This window comes from Cyprinodon tularosa, unplaced genomic scaffold (genome assembly GCF_016077235.1).
Source record: "Cyprinodon tularosa strain WSP-4 unplaced genomic scaffold, ASM1607723v1 ctg159, whole genome shotgun sequence".
NCBI lineage: Eukaryota > Metazoa > Chordata > Actinopteri > Cyprinodontiformes > Cyprinodontidae > Cyprinodon > Cyprinodon tularosa.
The window spans coordinates 1,001,844-1,021,152 of NW_024038427.1; the positions used below are offsets into that span (position 1 = coordinate 1,001,844).

At 38.5% G+C, this 19,309-nt stretch overlaps 1 protein-coding gene across 4 annotated transcripts in view; it reads right to left on the reverse strand.

Moving 5' to 3' along the window:
• The window catches only part of LOC119780336 (E3 ubiquitin-protein ligase RBBP6-like), a 71,560-nt gene extending 55,623 nt beyond the window's left edge, over positions 1 to 15,937 (reverse strand). For 3 of the 4 annotated variants that reach the window (XM_038280352.1, XM_038280353.1, XM_038280351.1), the window contains exon 1: positions 15,378 to 15,937. In XM_038280352.1, coding sequence (XP_038136280.1) covers positions 15,378 to 15,543 — 166 coding nt within the window. In that variant the 5' untranslated portion in view covers positions 15,544 to 15,937. Of the gene's footprint in view, positions 1 to 14,837; positions 14,916 to 15,377 lie in introns of those variants that run through there. The other variant, XM_038280354.1, reaches the window with a different exon arrangement.
• Between the last annotated feature and the right edge of the window lie 3,372 nt (positions 15,938 to 19,309).

The window sequence follows — 19,309 nt, forward strand, 5'->3', positions numbered from 1 at the left end:
GTGTAGCTGCTAAATTGCTGACTATAAAAACTGACACCCAGACTAGCTTTGAAGAACCCATATGTGAACAATGAGGTGCCTTAAATATTTATTGAGCACTTGTATTAGTTTTTTTTTTATATTTCATGTTAACTAATTTATATAGTGCATATTTATTGGATTTTTCATGGATATGGAACTATATTTATTGAATATGCATATTGACTGAAAGTTATTGTTTGGGATTATTTGTCGTGCAAAGAGTGCCACTTACTGAATTTGTGTGCACACTAGAATCTTTTTATTATATATATATATATATAAAATGAACCTGTTTTATTTTTTAGGCCAGGTGTTGATGGCGAGCTGAAGGTCCAGGCCTAGAGCCCAAGAAAGATTGCACTTTGGATGCATGAAGACTTTGGATCTCCTGCCAGGAGGCTCCTTGCAGACCACGAACAATTTTGTTTCCACTCTGCTCTGACTTTTGCCAGTCCATGACCTGCACTAGACCAAGCACTTTGGATGTCTCACTAATGTTGTAAATATGTATATAATTTTCCTCACTATAAATACAAAGCACTCGCAACTGCAAACTTCTAGTCTCTGTTAGGCTTGTCCCGATCCGATCCACGTATCGGATCGGGGCGGCGATATTGGCAAAAAAAATGCGTATCGGCAAAGCATGTAAAATGCCGATCCAGACTGCCGATCCAGTTTTTAAAAAAAAAATCTGGTCCGTATTTTCCAGTTTCGCCGATTGAAACGATCCATTCCACTATTTTGCGCCAGTGTTTCCCTGTTTTGCATTTTTATTAAAACTTTCAGTAATACTTGCACCTTTAACTGTTTACGGTTTTACTGTTCACTGTGCAATTTCAGATTGCTATTCATAATTTTGTCCAGTTTGTGTTTATCTCTTAATAAACAGGTAAGTTTGTTGTTACCAAGCATTGTGTTTTGTTCAATCTCACCTAATTTAGCTGGCTAGATGTTATCAAGAGTACTAAAACCCTTTTCAACATGAGTCTTACAACTAAGGCTAAATACTTTAACTTAAATACATGCTCGGATAGGCTGGTATCGGCCAGTATCGGTATCGGATCGGAAGTCCAAAAACAATATCGGTATCGGATCGGAAGTGCAAAAACCTGGATCGGGACATCTCTAGTCTCTGTCTGCTGTTTCATGAGTCGTATCCATCTTCTAAGAACTAGCCTAATGACCTTATTGGTTATGATCCATTTGCATTGATTTAAAATATAGTATACTGTTGTTTTTTTAACAGATATATTACAAAAAGGCAGAACCAGGCACGTAATTTTGCACATTTTGGGATTTGATTAAGTTAAAATAGACTTATTTCATACAAACGATTAAAATTTGCAATGTAACTGTTGTAATGTCTTGCATATTTAAATGCTTCAAAAAAAGGCTCTGTAGCATGTAAAAACATACAAATATACCCTGGAGGATTTGTTCTATGGTAGGTCATAAAGGGTTAAAAAAGACATTTTGCATGGCTGTTACACTCATTAAAATTCAGCATATTTGCCTAATTTTAGCTTCATTTTTAACACAGAAAGCCTGAGACAGAGACCTAACATCTCATAAAAAAGTACTTAACTAATATCAGCCTTACAGTAACAATTTCAAGCTTAGCGGTCATGAGCTGGCAAGAAACCTGTAAACAGCTTTAGCAAAACACTGGTTCTCCCATCTGAGGCGGCCAGATATTTTGCCAGAAGTTTTCACCCCTGTAACGACCTGGGCATGCTTGGCACAGTACCCAATTGCTGCCTCAGGAGCACCACAAGCCAACCACACTCAATTGGACTCCTTCAACTTGACTGTATCCCCTACTAGGGGTGTAAATAATAATCGTTTTGTATCGATGCATCGATCCAAAAGCCGACAATCCGATGCATCGACACGTCCGCAAGATAATCGATTCATGTTTTTTTTTTCCTCCGGTCTATTTTTATCCATTTGCTCCTGGGCGTAATTCTCCCTCCCGTGCTGCAGTGCCGCTAAACCTATTTTGCCCTCCTACCGCGCTTCCTGGTTATACTCTTACAGCAGTTTGTTGCAGCAAGCATCACACAGACATTTTTAAATTATGCTCAGTATTGAAGCGTGGTCTGTGCTACACGCTGTGGGTCTAGATACGGCCGAGGCAATGAGGAAGTGGGGGCGAGTTTAGTCCGACGACGGAGGGACAATGGGGCAAAAAGAGAGCGGAGATTCAGCTGGAAAAAGGCTCCCAGCGTTCTCGCGCACCTCGCTCTTATAGCGGGTCAAACTTCACGAGTTGTTTTCCGCAATTTCGGTCATAAAAACAAAACAAGCCGGCCTCCTGTCTGGTGCACTGTTTGCGGTCAGCTACAATCTGGGAGAGGAGCAGCGGAGCGTCTCTCAAGGGGGCGGTGACGCAACACTCTGGAGCCTTCTTCTTCTTCTTTTTTTTAATGGCGGTTGGCAAACAACTTATAGGTGCATTACCGCCACCTTCCAGAATGGAGTATGGACCAGACAAACTATTATATTCTCCCTAAAATACCCGTTCTTCTTAGAAAATTAAAAATACTACCAAAAACTACATCCCCAGATGACCTTTGAAACAATTCGCTTATATCTAGTTTATTTTTATTCCTGTCTAACTCTCTACGCAACATCTCTCTTTCCTGAATATATTTATTACATTCTAAAAAAATATGTTGGACAGTTTCTCTGGAGCCGAGGTATTGCATTGAACTCATTACACTGATATTGTGCAGTATTTTTGCAGTATTTTTTGATGCAACTTTTCTACTTCTGTTATTTGCTGTTGTTTCTAAAGAAAATGCATAATGATATTACAGCTTTCATTGATTTATTTCAAACTTGAAACTTTGTTTAGCCTGTAAGGTGTAAAAAAAAATAATAATAAAAAAAAAAATTAACCGATTAATCGATTAATCGAATCGAATCGTGGTGTATTCTTGAGTATCGAAAATAATCGAATCGTTGGGTCAGGAAATCGATACTGAATCGAATCGCCATGATGGATGTGATTTACACCCCTATCCCCTACTGCCATTGTCGACCATCAGGTTAGGGCAGTGGTTCTCAAACTTTTTCTGTCATTCCCCACTTTGGACAAGGGGGAATTTTCAAGCCCCGCCTATCCCCATCGCCCCAACACAATGCTAATGAAATATGCAACAATCTTAAAATGTTCCAATTTTATTGAAGTAACAAGTAGTATCTAAATACAAACTATCTACATCAAATAACAGCAAGCTCAAAAATAAAGAAAATAAAAATGCAGCTGTGTCAAAATTTGTATCAAGCTCAAAGATAGAAAAAATTAAAGTGCCACTCTGCAATCTGTTAATAAAAGAAAAGAAGTGAAATCCATCTGGCAATACAGGTCTATTTATCCCTGCATTAGTGGCTGCAATGAGCCTGTTTTGCATTGCACAGTTTCTCAAAACGGGGTTGCAGGCTTGATACTGCCACTCTCAAGTCATGCTCAATGTTCAGCTGAGATCTGTATTTTGTTTTCAGTGAAGCAACAGTTGAAAAGCCCATCTCACAGAGATATGATGTGGCAAAGGGAAGAAGAATGCACACAGCTCTCTGCCCGATGAGTGGATACTCCCTCTCCACTCCAAACCAGAATTCACTATTAGTCTGAGCATTAAAGCTGAGCTTCAGGGTGGAGTCAGACGTCATTTCAATAAACTGGTCCTATTTATTTAAGATAAAATATTTCAAATTCAGTTAATTATGATCAACCTGCGCCGTCAATCCCGGCGCATGTGCGCTTTATTTGCAGTCTGGACGCTGAGGGTAAACATGCTGTGTCTCTGCAGCGCTGAGAGGGACTCCTGCGATAGCGGGGGAGAACGGGGTTGGGATGGGGGAGGCGCCCCACGGCAGCACCTGCCGCTGGAGGACAAGAAAAGGAACGATACGTGCTTTCACGTAAGAGTCTCCAAAAGTCGCTAATTTGTCGCTAGTCGCTTTTTTGATAAAGAGTCGCTGGAGGGGTCTGAAATATAGCGACAAAGTCGCTGAGTTGGCAACACTGGTGCGCGAAAGTTTATTCCGTTACAAATAATATGCCGACGTCACGTCAATCATTATTTTGGCACTTCAGTTCCAGGTGAAATTTTTCTCATATCTAATGTTCTTTTAATTAGACTGCATGTAGGCTAGTAATGATTACTTTGTGGCTTTGATTGGTCTAAAAAGCGGCAACATACAGCTATAAGGACAGTTTGCTCTCACACGTTCTACATTTATAGTCACACACACACACACACACACACACCGGAACTTGGCGCGCCCCACCTGTCACGTCTCAATTCCCCACCAGTGGGTCGCGCCACACACTTTGAGAAACGCGGGGTTAGGGGATTATTTCCAACCTGGACTCAGAATCTATGACATAGGGCATGTCTCAAATCAGGGGCTACATCCTGTGAAGGACCCTGTCCACGTAGAAAGGGTCCTTCGAATACCTCAAAAACAATGACAGCCTGAGGCCATAAGAAGTGAACTGGGACAACTTCAGCAGCAGTCCTAAGCTCTCATCTCAGGGTTACTCTGGTTGCCTAAAATCCGTGACAGCATGAGGCAAAGACCTACAGAGTCTAAATATCATCTTATTTTAAAATACAATTTCTCCTGAGTTAAATATTAATTGAAGGAAAACACATTTTAGAAAATACTAATTAATATGGTATCATTGTTATGACTAGTCTAAGAGAAAAATAAAAATACGCCATATGACAAAAGGTAAAGTTTACATAAAGGGGTCTTTATCTTAATTTTTGATAGATATCAACAAACAGGAAAGGCCTTCAGTATTTTGTTTGGTGATTTTCAAAGATCTGAAGAAAACGTATTGTTTCTGTATTGAAAATAAATTCAATACCTTTTGCTGATGGACTATTTTCTCCATTTTTAGTTTATTTAATTGTTGAGGATCTGCAGCAGTGATGATAAACAGTTATTAATCTCATTCCTCCAGTAGAGTTAAATAAAATAATCTAATCCTGTAACTACACTAAGTTAAGCAAAGATTCACAGAATAACGAATAAAAGTGTTAAATAAGCAAAACAGTAGCATTTGGATATTATCTAAATTAGTTATGTCTGGACTTCCGGTTATGGCGTCTCAGTGAACGGTGCATGTGCTGATGGCTCGCTACTGAATCCTTTAAACTAATCCGTAAGATAGACCAATATTGACAATTTCGCCTGTTTTGCTAACGGGTAAACGCTTGCTGGGGATTATGCCACCGAAAAATGCCAAGCCGGTCCAACAACCGACTAAAACGGCCCCACAAGTGAGTGCGGCTAACGTAGCACATGCGGCTATTGTGGCAGATGCTAACGTGGCAGCGCCGCTTCACCTGGATGAGGCTCAGGATGCGCCAACCAACCGTGATATTCTCGGAGCAATTAGTTTGTTGAAGGAGGATATGAATAAGCATTCTGCTGATATGCTGAAAGCAATTAAGGATATCAAAGGGGATATACAATCGCTCACTGAAAGAATTGGGGAAGCAGAGGCGCGAGTTTCGCAAGCAGAGGACGATGTTACTTCCCTTCAAAACAGAGTTAAATCATTGGAGAAGACAGTGGAGGTGCTTTGTGACAAAGTGGCAGAGCAAGAGGACAGGAGCAGACGCTGTAACCTGAGGTTGGTCGGGCTCCCCGAAAAATCCGAGGGATCGGACCTGTGTGGCTTCTTGGAGAAGTGGCTCCGAGGGACGCTAGGTGAGGACTTCACTTTGTCCCGCTGCGTGGAGAGAGCCCATAGGATCGGGCCCCTTACCTCCAGTCCTGCGGCTCCAAGGGTTATTTTAATTAAGTTTCTGAGCTACCGGGACCGGGAAGCAACTCTGAAAGCCGTCAGGAAAATGAAGGAGGTGCGCTATGAGAACCACCGCGTCACCCTCTTCCCTGATCTCTCGGCCGAGACTCGCAAACTGCAAAGGCGCTTTGATGGAGTGAAGATCCGGCTTCGTTCCCTTAAAATTCGGTATGGCATTCTGTACCCAGCCCACTTGATCATCACACATAATGACAAACGCCGGATCTTCAAATCCGTGGAAGAAGCCGAAAAGTACAGGTGCTGGTCATAAAATTAGAATATCATGAAAAAGTAGATTGATTTCAGTAATTCCATTTAAAAAGTGAAACTTGTATATTATATTCATACATTACATACAAACTCATATATTTCAGATGTTTATTTTGTTTAATTTTGATGATTACAAATGACAACAAATGAAAATCTCAAATTCATCATATCAGAAAATTAGAATATTACTGAAGACCAATAAAAACAAAGGATTTATAGAAATGTTGGCCAACTGAAAAGTATGAACATGAAAAGTATGAGCATGTACAGCACTCAGTATTTAGTTAGGCCTCCTTTGGCCTGTATTACTGCAGCAATGCGGCGTGGCATGGAGTCGATCAGTCTGTGGCACTGCTCAGGTGTTATGATAGCCCAGGTTGCTCTAATAGTGGCTTTTAGCTCTTCTGAATTGTTGGGTCTGGTGTATTGCATCTTCTTCTTCACAATACCCCATAGATTTTCTATGGGGTTAAGGTCAGGAGAGTTTGCTGGCCAATTAAGAACAGGGATACCATGGTCCTTCAACCAGGTACTGGTAGCTTTGGCACTGTGTGCAGGTGCCAAGTCCTGTTGGAAAATGAAATCTGCATCTCCAAAAAGGTTGGTCAGCTGCAGGAAGCATGAAGTGCTCTAAAACTTCCTGGTATGTGGCTGCGTTGACCCTGGACCTCAGAAAACACAATGGACCAACACCAGCAGATGACATGGCACCCCAAACCATCACTGACTGTGGAAACTTTACACTGGACTTCAAGCAACGTGGATGAAGTGCCTCTCTTCTTTTCCTCCAGACTCTGTGACCTTGATTTCCAAAGGAAATGCAAAATTTACTTTCATCAGAGAACATGACTTTGGACCACTCACCAGCAGTCCAGTCCTGTTTCTCTTTAGACGCTTCTGACGCTGTCTGTGGTTCAAGAGTGGCTTGACACAAGGAATGCGACAGCAGAAACCCATGTCTTTCATACGTCTGTGTGTGGTGGTTCTTGAAGCACTCACTCCAGCTGCAGTCCACTCTTTGTGAATCTCCCCCACATTTTTGAATGGGTTTTGTTTCACAATCCTCTCCAGGGTGCGGTTATCTCTCTTGCTTGTACACTATTTTCGACCACATCTTTTCCTTCCCTTCGCCTCTCTATTAATGTGCTTGGACACTGAGCTCTGTGAACAGCCAGCCTCTTTAGCGATGACCTTTTGTGTCTTGCCCTCCTTGTGCAAGGTGTCGATGGTCGTCTTTTGGACAACTGTCAAGTCAGCAGTCTTCCCCATGATTGTGTAGCCTATAGAACTAGACTGAAAGACCATTTAAAGGCTTTTGCAGGTGGTTTGAGTTAATTAGCTGATTAGAGTGTGGCACCAGGGGCCATCAATTTTGAACCTTTTCACAATATTCTAATTTTCTGATATGATGAATTTGAGATTTTCATTTGTTGTCATTTGTAATCATCAAAATTAAACAAAATAAACATCTGAAATATATGAGTTTGTATGTAATGTATGAATATAATATACAAGTTTCACTTTTTAAATGGAATTACTGAAATCAATCTACTTTTTCATGATATTCTAATTTTATGACCAGCACCTGTATATTGATGGAATAGGCTCGCAGGCTGAGGACAATTCCAAGACTTAGTATGTATTCGCTACTCTTATTCTGGCATAGTTCCTAAAAATAACGTTTTGTCTTAAAAAAGGGAAGCATGAACACTGTTAATATTTTTCTATTACTCCTTTGCAATGTTAGCAAACCTTGCCTTAATTACTGTTATTTTGGTCAGAGCACTTTTTGTTTATGCCGGCCAACCTATACATGACCATCGTTATGCATGCAGTTTTTTACGTTATCCACTTGGTGGCTGCAACGTTTCATATAACCCAAGTTCAATATTGAGAAGGGGTTACCGCCACATTTCGTTTGGGGAAATATGTGGAGATTTGGGTTACAGGGCTCTCTCTGGACACTGTTTTTTTGTGGACTTTACACTACTTGAATGAGAGAATAGGAAGGGACCAATGTATTTCATTTGTTTACATCTCCAATTACACAACTTATGTCTGTTTGTCCTGTAATTAATATATCTAGTTGGAATGTCAGAGGTCTGAATAAAATTGTCAAGCTTAAACAAGTGATGGGCAGAATCAAACAGATGAAAACTACAATATGCTTTTTGCAAGAGACACATTTGACTGGAAAAGATGTGAATAAAATTAGATCTAGGTGGCCTGGCCAGGTATTCTCCTCTAGTTTTACAACTCATGCCAGGGGAGTCATAATACTGATTCACAAATCAATTCCATTTGAACTAAAAAATAAATACTTCGACCCATCAGGGAGATTTATCATTCTTAGTGGGACTATAGTCTCTACAATGGTCAACTTTGTGTGTCTATATGCCCCTAATGGTGATGATCCTGCTTTTTACCAAAATTTGTTTTTAACCATGGCAGCTTATAACGGTCCATTTATAATTGGTGGAGATTTCAATTGTGTTTTAAATCCTGCAGTAGACCGTTCAAACAGTTCTGTCTTGTCCCACCAACAAGCTAGGAAAACTATCAAGAAATATATGAAAGATCTGAATTTAGTGGAGGTTTGGAGACAACTTTTTCCAAATAAAACAGAGTACTCTTGCTTTTCAAGCACCTTTAAAACTTACTCACGAATAGACTTTTTTCTGGTCTCTTCTAGTCTATTATCTACTGTTCAAAAATGTTGGTATGAAGCTATTCTACTCTCTGATCACGCTCCAGTTATTCTATCTATAAAATTACCAAATTATTGTCGGTCTTCAATCCCATTTCGATTTCAAGCTAAATGGTTTAGGTCTGAAGGGTTTGAAGAATTTCTTGAAGGGAAAATAACTGAGTATTTTAATTTTAATACAAACCAAACCAGTGCATCAATAAAATGGGAAGCATTTAAAGCTTATATAAGGGGGGAAATAATGAGCTATACTAGGCATAAATCAAGAATACATCTAAATAAACTAAAAAACATTGAAAAACAAATCAAAGAATTGCAGGAACAGATGTATTATTGCAATGATACTGACAAATATAGGAGACTTCTTTTATTAAAATCAGAATATAACGAGCTCACTACCAGCAAAATAGCAACAAATCTATTGTGGTTAAAACAATCATATTACGATCAGGGTGAGAAGGCAGGAAAACTCCTAGCTTGGAGGCTCAAAAAGTTACAGACAAATCGGGCCATAAATTTAATCAAATTAAATAATGGTGAGAATCTGGTGGATCCAGTAAGTATAAATGAGGCATTTGCAAAATATTATGAAAATTTATATACTTCACAATATCCAGATAATACAAATAAACAAAAGCATTTTCTAGACCAACTTCAATTTCCAACCCTGTCAGAAGAGAGAAGGAAAGATTTGGATGAAAAATTAAGTGTTGAAGAACTCAAAGTGGCTCTAAGCCACATGAATTCTGGTAAAGCTCCCGGCCCCGATGGCCTACCAATTGAACTTTACAAGAAATTTCCAGATAAATTACTGCCCCCTCTACTCGAAGCGTTCAATGAATCGTATGAAAAAGGCACCCTACCCCCATCCTTACGATTGGCAACTATTTCTCTTTTGTTGAAGCCAGGTAAACCCCCAACAGAAATGGACTCGTATAGACCCATTTCTTTAATGTCCTGTGACACAAAAATTTTGTGCAAAGCTTTGGCTCGAAGGATTGAAATACACATCCCCAATTTAATCTCAAATGACCAAAATGGATTTGTAATTGGACGTCAAGCCTTTCATAATACCCGCCGATTACTTAATATATTGTATGAAAAACAGTTTGCTATGGACCATGCCTTTTTGTCATTAGATGCTGAAAAAGCTTTTGACAGGATTGAATGGAGTTACCTCTTTGATATCCTTAAGAGATTCGGCCTAGGAGGAAAATATTTAAAATGGATTCAGTTACTGTACACTGAGCCAGTGGCTAAAGTTGCCACAAACAATCAATTGTCAAGATGTATAAACCTCTGTAGATCGACACGACAGGGATGCCCATTGTCCCCTCTTCTTTTCTTGTTTGCAATTGAACCGCTTGCCATGGCAATACGTAAATCCCCCGAGATCACTGGCATTCAAATTGGGGATGTAGAGCACCGGTTGTCTCTCTTTGCAGATGACATTGTTTTGTATTTAGCTAATTTGGAAGAATCTGTTCAAGCTGTTGATAAACTACTAAAGGAATTTGGAGAATTCTCAGGATATAAAGTTAACCAAAAGAAAAGCTCCTTATTAATGCTGAACAGAAATAACCCTCCAATACAAACACAATTTGCATGTACCGAAGAGGGCTTTACTTACCTAGGAATTAAGATTGACAGAGATTTAGAGAAAATGGTTTCTATAAATTATGATCCTTTAGTGCAGAAAATATTAGATTCCCTAGAAAGATGGAACGAAATGCCAGTCTCAATGATAGGGCGTATTAATATTATTAAAATGTCCAGTCTTCCAAAGTTCTTATACCTTTTCCAGTCCATTCCTTTACACATTCCAGCTTCTTTCTTTTCTTCTATGGATAAAGCTTTTAACAAATTTATATGGAACAATAAGCGCTCCAGATTGCGACTCTCTCTTCTTTATTTGCCCTATGATCGAGGTGGGCTTAGAGTGCCAAACATTAAATTGTACTATCGTGCTGCACAACTCTGTGCTGCTTCCTGTTATTTTTCAACCGGTGACATACCTTGTTGGGTACAAATAGAAAACAACTCTGTAACATTACCTTTGTCATCCTATCTTTACTCAGCGGAACTTAAATATTTATTAAAAAACACCAAAAATCCTTTTCTCAAAAACACCATATCAGTTTGGCACCACTCCCATAAGGATTTAGATGAGGTGTCCAAAATCTCATATCTGTCACCTATTTGGGGAAACAATAATTTCAAACCAGGAAGAGCAGACAGGGGGTTTAAAATATGGATGAATAGAGGCTTAAATAAAATAGGGGACCTTTATAGTGAAGGAGTTTTGATGACTTTTGAACAACTGGTAAATAAGTATAGTCTGCCCCAAAAGCATTTTTTTAAGTATTTACAGATTAGAAGTTTTGTCTTCGCCTCACTGAAATCTACGTCTGAACCTCCACTCACAACCATAGAGAATATAGCCTTTCACCATAATCAGAGTAGAGGCCTACTTTCCAAATTTTATAATATTTTACTTTTGGCTTCAAAAGAAAATAGTCTTGCATATTTACAAGCTTGGAAAGCTGATCTGCGAACTGAAATCCCTGAGGATGATTGGAATAACTCATGTCTATTGGCGCAAACGCAAACTATTAACACAAGGTATAGATTATTACAATACAAATGGTTATTTAGAACGTATATCACTCCTGTAAAACTTCACCATTTTAATTGAAATATTCCTGATATCTGTGTTAAATGTAATATAGATAAGGGCACTCTTTTCCATTGTATGTGGCAATGTATAGAGATTCAAACTTTCTGGAAGGAGGTTACCATGTTCATCTCCCGTTTGATCGAACAGGATGTTCCAATGGACAGTAAACTTTGCTTATTGCACATTTTTCCAGATGGACTTAAAGGACTTATGAAGAGAGGGAAGCTTTTGAGTTTTTGCCTTTTGCAGGCTAAACATTTGATTGCTCTGAAGTGGAAGAACACAGAAAGACCAAAGATAAATGAATGGATTAAACTATTGACCAACAACCTGGCAATGGAAAAGCTGACATATATAACAAAAGGAAAGCTTGAAGACTTTAAGGATATTTGGTTTCCCTTCCTACATCTTATAAAATACTGTGACATGTAAAGCTATTTTTTCCTCGTTTTTTGAGTGTGTAGATAGAGTGAGCCCTGGGGTTTAGTGTTCTTTTTGGGTGGGGGGTGGGGGGAGGGAATTCACCTTGCTCTGTTTTGTTTTTAGTCTATTTTGCTTTATTTTTCATGTTTCAGCGTGTGTGTATGTTTGTTTTGTATGTCTAACAGAAAATTCTAATAAAAATATCTTTGGAAAAAAAAAAAAATGAGTTATGTCTTTAACGGGATTAACCAAGCAGCAGGTTCAATGCCCTCAGCCGGGACTCAGGTGCTTTCCCAGGAGAGGAAGGCAAGACCACCTGGATGGCTGAAAGCTGCCAAGGCAAGCTAGTGCTGAGAAATACAAAACCCTTTCAATTAGGAGGGTTAATAAAGACAATAGATAATTGAGTTTAACTAACCAACCTCAAAAACGTCCTAGAAAGCATGGGATTTAACATGTTACTCACATATTCCACCGCTGCCCGAGCTACAGAATCATGGGAAGTCTTAGTTGACGAAGGATACTCCTGGGGTCCGTTTCACAAAGCAGGTTTAACGAAAACTCCTAAGTTTTCTAAACCTGAATACGGAAACGCTTGACTTTCCTATTTCACAAATAGAGTTTCCTCAACCTCTGTGTCAGTTTCCGTGGTAACATTCTCCCCAGAGCTAACCTGGTCAGCAGGTTTTCTTCAGTAAACTGTGTCCTCTGTCTCCACTCTCCTTACAGCCTATACCAGGGGTCACCAACATGGGGCCCTCAAGGACCACAAGGGGTACCCTTAGAGTCTTCTGAAAATAGAACAACTCAGCTACGTTTGGAATTTCATTGTATTCTGTTGCTCTTCTTTTTTTAAAGGCTATAGGGTTATAGAACATATCATTTAATCATATGGCATTTAAGCATTTATAGAGATTTCAAAATAAAAGATCTGAAAGAAAATTATAAATTTAAAAAAACGATAAAGATATGTTTATGATGTATGAAGTTTAGGTGAACGTTGACCCTTGCAATTCATAGGTCAGCATTGGTAGCCCTTCCTGTGACTCAGTGCCCCTGAATTAGCCCTCAACTGTAAAAAGGTTGGTGACCGCTGGCCTATACATTGTTTTATTTCCTGATTTAGTAGGATTTTTGTCGTAGTTTTGTGCATAAAAAAAAACAAACAAAAAAATTATTTACTAAGTCCTTTGCACACATAGGTTTTAAAAACAAACATTTCATGTCCTTCTGACGAGGATCTTATTAAAGAATGATCGGCACTTTTTCACAGAGAATGAAATATTTATAAGGAGAGGATTCTACAACTTAATTGACAGGGCATGAGATTTATTCGTTTTTGGTTTGTTTGATATTAGCAAGATGTGAATCATTTTATTTTTATTATGTTATATTTACAGTACATGAACTACTCAAATTATTTTCAGATTAACGTAAATACTCATTATTTCCACGGGGTAAGAGGAATTACTTTAGGGTTAGGATTAGGATTTACTAAATGATAACAACCTAATGATTCTACTGGCACAATCTGAGGGCATTCTATGGGACTAATGGCCGCTATTAACCACCATTTATTGGGATGATAAAATCCGAAGCGTGGCTGCAAACAGCCACTGATTTAATGTGGAAAAAAAGACAATCAACATGAGGCAGGACGAATGAGATGATGGACAGGTTCTATATATATATATATATTAGAACGTTTTTAGACTTCATTTTCACCTGCTGCCAGAAGATTTCACCCAAATAGATACATTGATCTACTACCAATGATCCCATAATATTATCACTGTCACAACAAGCTAAGGCAAGCCGTTTTGATATGTTATGTACTAGTTTTAATGAATATGTATTCCTGATATCTGAAAAAAAAAAAAAAATGTTTTTCTTAGTCTAAATTACCATTTCAAACGAATTTACATTCTCCAAATTTAGAATAAACATTCTGAATGTCTAGCAGTTAATTTCAGATCTCCATATTCCTAATGTTATGGGTCAGGATTTGCATTACTTTAACTATAAAAATGTTTTGGAAAATTATGCATGAGCTTGAGGAGTGTTTAGCCCTTCTTCGCATGTCAGAAAGAAGCAGGGTTTCTCATGGGGCGGGGCTTATGGCTCATCCTGTGCAGGATCAGGGATAGCTTCTTGAATCCTGTTTTTTTTTCTTTATTTTCTACCAATTTAAAAATCCATATATTGCAATCATCTTTTAAAGGTATGTATATCATTAAAACAATAGATGTGATGGTGGTTATCTAGAATAGAGACATTTGGGGTAAATTTCATTCCTACTAGAATGAGCATTCATTAAAATAGAAAACAGTTATTAAAATGAATATTGGGCCAAAGAATTCTCACTGTAAAAGTATTTAGATAAAAAAAAAAAAAGGAGAAATATGATGGATAAAACCATAAAATATGCCTTAACCGTCAGACAAACGGGAATTTCTACGAGGGACATGGTTCAAACCAGGAATTTACCTTTATTGACATGTAGAACAATAAAAAAGGTGTAAGGGAAGCCAAAATATTTGCCTTTTTATTTCGATTTTCTTTCCAGATTGAAAGAGTAGGAATATTTTCGTTTAAAGTGATTTCCCTCTTAACAAATCAGCAGTTTTGTCACCTAGGAAAATGCTATGAAATTAAAAAACACTAACAAACCAAAACAGCTGCTTAGGACACCTTGCAGTGCATGCCTTTTGAAAAGTAATCATGCACCTTGAACCTTTCCACATTTTGCCAACTTGCAGCCACAAACTGAATCTAATAGACAAACAAAGTTTTACAGCTTTTTAACACAATGCAAATGTCTCTCATATGTGTTCAAGAAATCCTTGCCATGTAGTAATCTCACCTCTCACAATTAATTGCACTTATTAAAGAAAGAAAATAGATGTGGTTACCTTCTTCAAGTCATTGTAGACACTTTTGTATGCAGTTATTTCATTTTAATCCCTGCATCTCCAGTCAAAGGGTGTATCTCCCCTGTGCTGGGGTGTTTTCAGAGGAAAAGTCTTTAAATAGCTTATGATGGATTTCTAAACTCATTTGCAGACTGCTGACAAAGACTAAGCAGGTTTACTCTGAACCTTTTACCTCTCCCCTTTATGTCTGCATGGTGACTTATATGTCTGGGGCTGAAATTAAGCCCTTAGGTCATGCATAGTGTTTAAAACCAACACCTCCTGCAGGATGGCAGAGCTGACACCACCGATTCACCCATGTCAGGAGGTTTAATTATGCGACACGAGGCGTGAAAGCAGCAGGAATGTTTGTCCATTCATTACATCCCTTTTGTCCCCCCAGTCAACCTGAAAAAAACAGGGGTGACTGGAAAGCAGCCGTCAATGCTGACCCACGTGCTTTCTTTCAAACTTTAACTGTTAGGAAAATGCAACAAATAAAACATATCAAACTTATAATGTTGTGCTTTTTTTTATTACCTTCTTTGGTCTGTGCGTTTATAATTTGCAGGTCGCAGTCCCCGGCTCGGAGCTTCTCCCTGCCCATGATCTGCTTCTTCAAGTCAGTCAGCGAGATGTTCGGTCCGTCAAAAACCACCGTGTCGTAGCTCAGTTTGGACGAAAACTTATAATGAATATGAGCCATGTTGAAAACAAACCAAACCTGACTTTTTTTTTTGATTGTTAAGAAGCTCAGCAGCTGGCAGCGCTTCTCATTTGGCAAAAAAAAAAACTGCACTGGTGGCAGTTAAAGGGGAGGAGAGGGGTTAGCCGCCGTTAGCAGCAGCAGTTTGGTGGTCTGCGCCGCTAAAAAGCTAGGTAGTTAATTCACTCTAACTGCCGGATTTAGAGTAGTTCGAACAGGATGACATCTCCAGGTTTCAGTCGGAACAGGTGCGGGGACCCAACCCGGACTGATTTCATTCAGCTTCAATTCTAATTTTAACTTTCGTTTGCACTAAATCGCTTTCAATCCCGAGCGGAGTTCGCTGACTGAAACAACCAGCTGTTTCCACAACCAACGGCTCGTCAGCAGAGCGCAAGCACCATCCCGTGCTGCGTTCACTTACAATCCGTAGAACCTTAGTGAGTAATAATTAAACTGGGAATTTAGAGTAACGCTCAAGTCTACACAAACATTTTTACAAATTTTAAAACTCCAACGAACACAATTTATTTTACTTGAATAAACAAACAAGAAAGAACATCAAAGGGCTGCATTTTCCTTTTTTCGTTTTTTTTTTTTTACTAAACTTTGTAGACTTTTTAGAAGTAGGTTTGCCCAATAAATAAATAAAAAATGCTTGTTAAAATATTAGCAAATAGGAACAGAAATAAAGTATTTTTCTGTAATTAACGATATATCGCCGAGTGTTAATTGAAAAAAGGAGCATTTAAATTATAGCTTTACTTCAAAACTCACCACATTCTAATATTAGTTTACGGCATTACCCAGCGGACAAGGGAATGTTGTTTTCATTTTTTCCCTGAATGCAGCATCATCCTTCAACGTAGCAGTGCACCTGTTTTCACACTGGAGATAAAAAGGGTCTAGTGATGTACAACCTAAAGAATCCACTAGAGGGAGACAAAGCACGATTTATTCATTCAATCCAACTCGCAGTGTGTCTGACATATAGGATTTCTTGATATTTATGTTGCAGATAAAACATGCTCAGTTATTGATGCCTTAAAAGTCTTGAAAATAACGACAGTGTTGATTATGGTTATCATTTTTTTACATAGATATTATGTTTTTAATGATTAAAACCACAAACAAATAATATTGACTGAATTGCCACAAAAATGCCTACCTTTGAGTTAAGACACTAACTGTATAATTATATAAAGTGTGTCCTTGGCTTGGCACAGCTTAGTTTAGTTGTTGTGCTAAAGGCAAAACATAGAGAAGGTAATTTATGCTTATCCGAGAAAGTTCAGAAAGGAGTAAGAAATGTATGAATCAGAGTTTTCATAACATCATTACAGGTTGGTGGAAGGGCCACCACATAACTGCACAAACAACAGCATGCATTTGGCAACAGTAAGTCGGTTGGCTGGACTAAGATAAATGAAGGGGGAGAAAGGACAGATTTGAGAAGTGTGTCCTCTCACAGCTCTCTTCCTCCTCCTCTGTCTCTTTGCTTTCTCTGTCTTTGGTGCCTCTGCTCAGAGGAGGGATTTGCCCTATCTTCCCTGGCTTAGTGCAGCATCGTGAAAGCAGTGGGTGGATGGAAAGATGCAGAAAGAAGAAGAGGGGGGGAGAAGATGAAAGGAAAACAGCTGCTCCCTTTAAATCGATGTTCTTCTTATCATGATATGATAGAGGATATGTTCACTGACTCAGCCATCAAAGAGCAGCTTGGAAACAATTACCCCCTCAGTTTTGGCCTGTTTTCTGAGCATGTGTGAGCAGTTACTCATCTGTAAATCCAGCAAAACCTGCTTAAAGATGTGGTATATCGTTGTAAAAAAACACAATAACCTTTATGTATAAGTTAGGAATGACAAAAATAGAAAGTTTATTTGAGATGTTGAAAAAAAGGTAGACATCAGTCATGGCCATGAGTTATGATTGCAGAGGAAATGGATTGTGTTCATTACAAGGACATTTGCAAATAATACATAGGGGAATATATGTGATATACAAAAGGTTATAGATACTATATAAAAACACAAAATAGGTGTTTATGGAATGCAATAACTTTTATTAATTTTTCCTAATTTAGATACAGGAATTGAATGCAATTTTGCTTTTTTAGGCATCGTTCAAAATAAAAAATTTCACAGGTATATTTTATTAAAGATAATACTGCAATTATCATTATTGCCATGGTGCCTAAAGAAGAGCTGACAACCCAGCCAAAATGCATCATTTATGGCGTACGATTAAACTAGGAAAACTTTTTTTTCAGGAAAACGAATCTAGAAAATATAAGTTCTATATCAACACATTGTTAAAGCACATTGGATTCAGAGTCAGTGTTCACTCACAACATTTTTTAAGATTTATGTACACTTATTACATAACAAAATCCAGTTTATTTTCTTTAAAAACAAAATGTAACTCAAACTTAATATATAAACCTTGAATGATTCACATTCATTTGTTTAATAAAACAGTTATTTGAAATACATAATCATCCAGTTTATTTTTTTTTTGTGTTAATAAAGTTTACTACTCAAAATGAATACTGATGAGTGTTTTAATTTCAAATACATAAAGTTTATTGTTTGAATTGCATGAAGGAAACCTGATTATTATGAAGCTTAGGCAGAAGAATCTAAATTACCTACCCTAATCTGCCTCGTGAGCCAATCCGCTTTGAACCACACCTCCACGAAGCCCAATCAGCATCCGGAGTTCATCTTAAAAGGTCTTCAAATCCTCAACTCAGCCTAAGCAGAAGCAGTAGTTTCTAATGTCAGATTTTGACTTACAGTAGCTCACCTCCATCCCCTTCTCCACCATCTTAGCTTAGCTCCATCTGGATTTTCCATGGTGCTTCTTCAACCTCGTCCCCATCAGAGTGTAATTCCTCCCAGACTCTTACTGAGTTCCCTGTCTTATCTCAACCGGTCCGACAGAAGACCACCATGTTGAGCCTCGTTCTGCCATAGGTTCTTCCCAAAGGGGAGTTTTTCCTCTCCACTGTCGCTTCATGCTCCATCTAAGCATCCATCTCTGAACACGCATAATCCCAAGTGGGGTCGCAAGGGATGCTGGCGCCCCTCCATTCCTCTCTGTCAATGGGCAAGAGGTGAGGTACACCCTGGACAGATCGCCAGTCAATCACAGGGCAACACAGAGACAAACAACCATTCACACCTAAGGAGAATTTTAGAGAATCCAATTAACCTAACAGTCATGTTTTTGGACTGTGGGAGGAAGCCAGAGTACCCAGAGAGAACCCACGTATGCTCAGGGAGAACATGCAAACTCCATACAGAAAAACCCCAGGCTGGGAATCAAACCCGGAACCTTCTTGCTGCAAGGTAGCATTGCTACCCACCGCTCCACGGAGCAGCCCTCAATTTTAAATCATGCTTTTAAATCTAGAAACACTTTAACATAAGTTTTCAGTGTTTGTGCATCATTTATGCTGTGGATCCCATACTGGTTGATCAATGAACCCAAGTGTGGGTCACAACCAAGGCTTTGGGACTCAAAGAATCTATTTTGTTTTGCAATGTAAAGGATTTACTTAATGAGCTTCATGCTCATTCATCATAAATCATTAAATAAATAAGCTACATTAAACTAAATGATATACATCATGTCAGGTTTATTCAATATGTTTGGGTTAAAACGATCTAAGAAAAAAAGGGAATTTTTAATGTAATTACATAAATAATAGAATTTGGATAAAATGTTTTTGTGAGTGTTCAGTTTCCTTGAATTCAATTCCTTA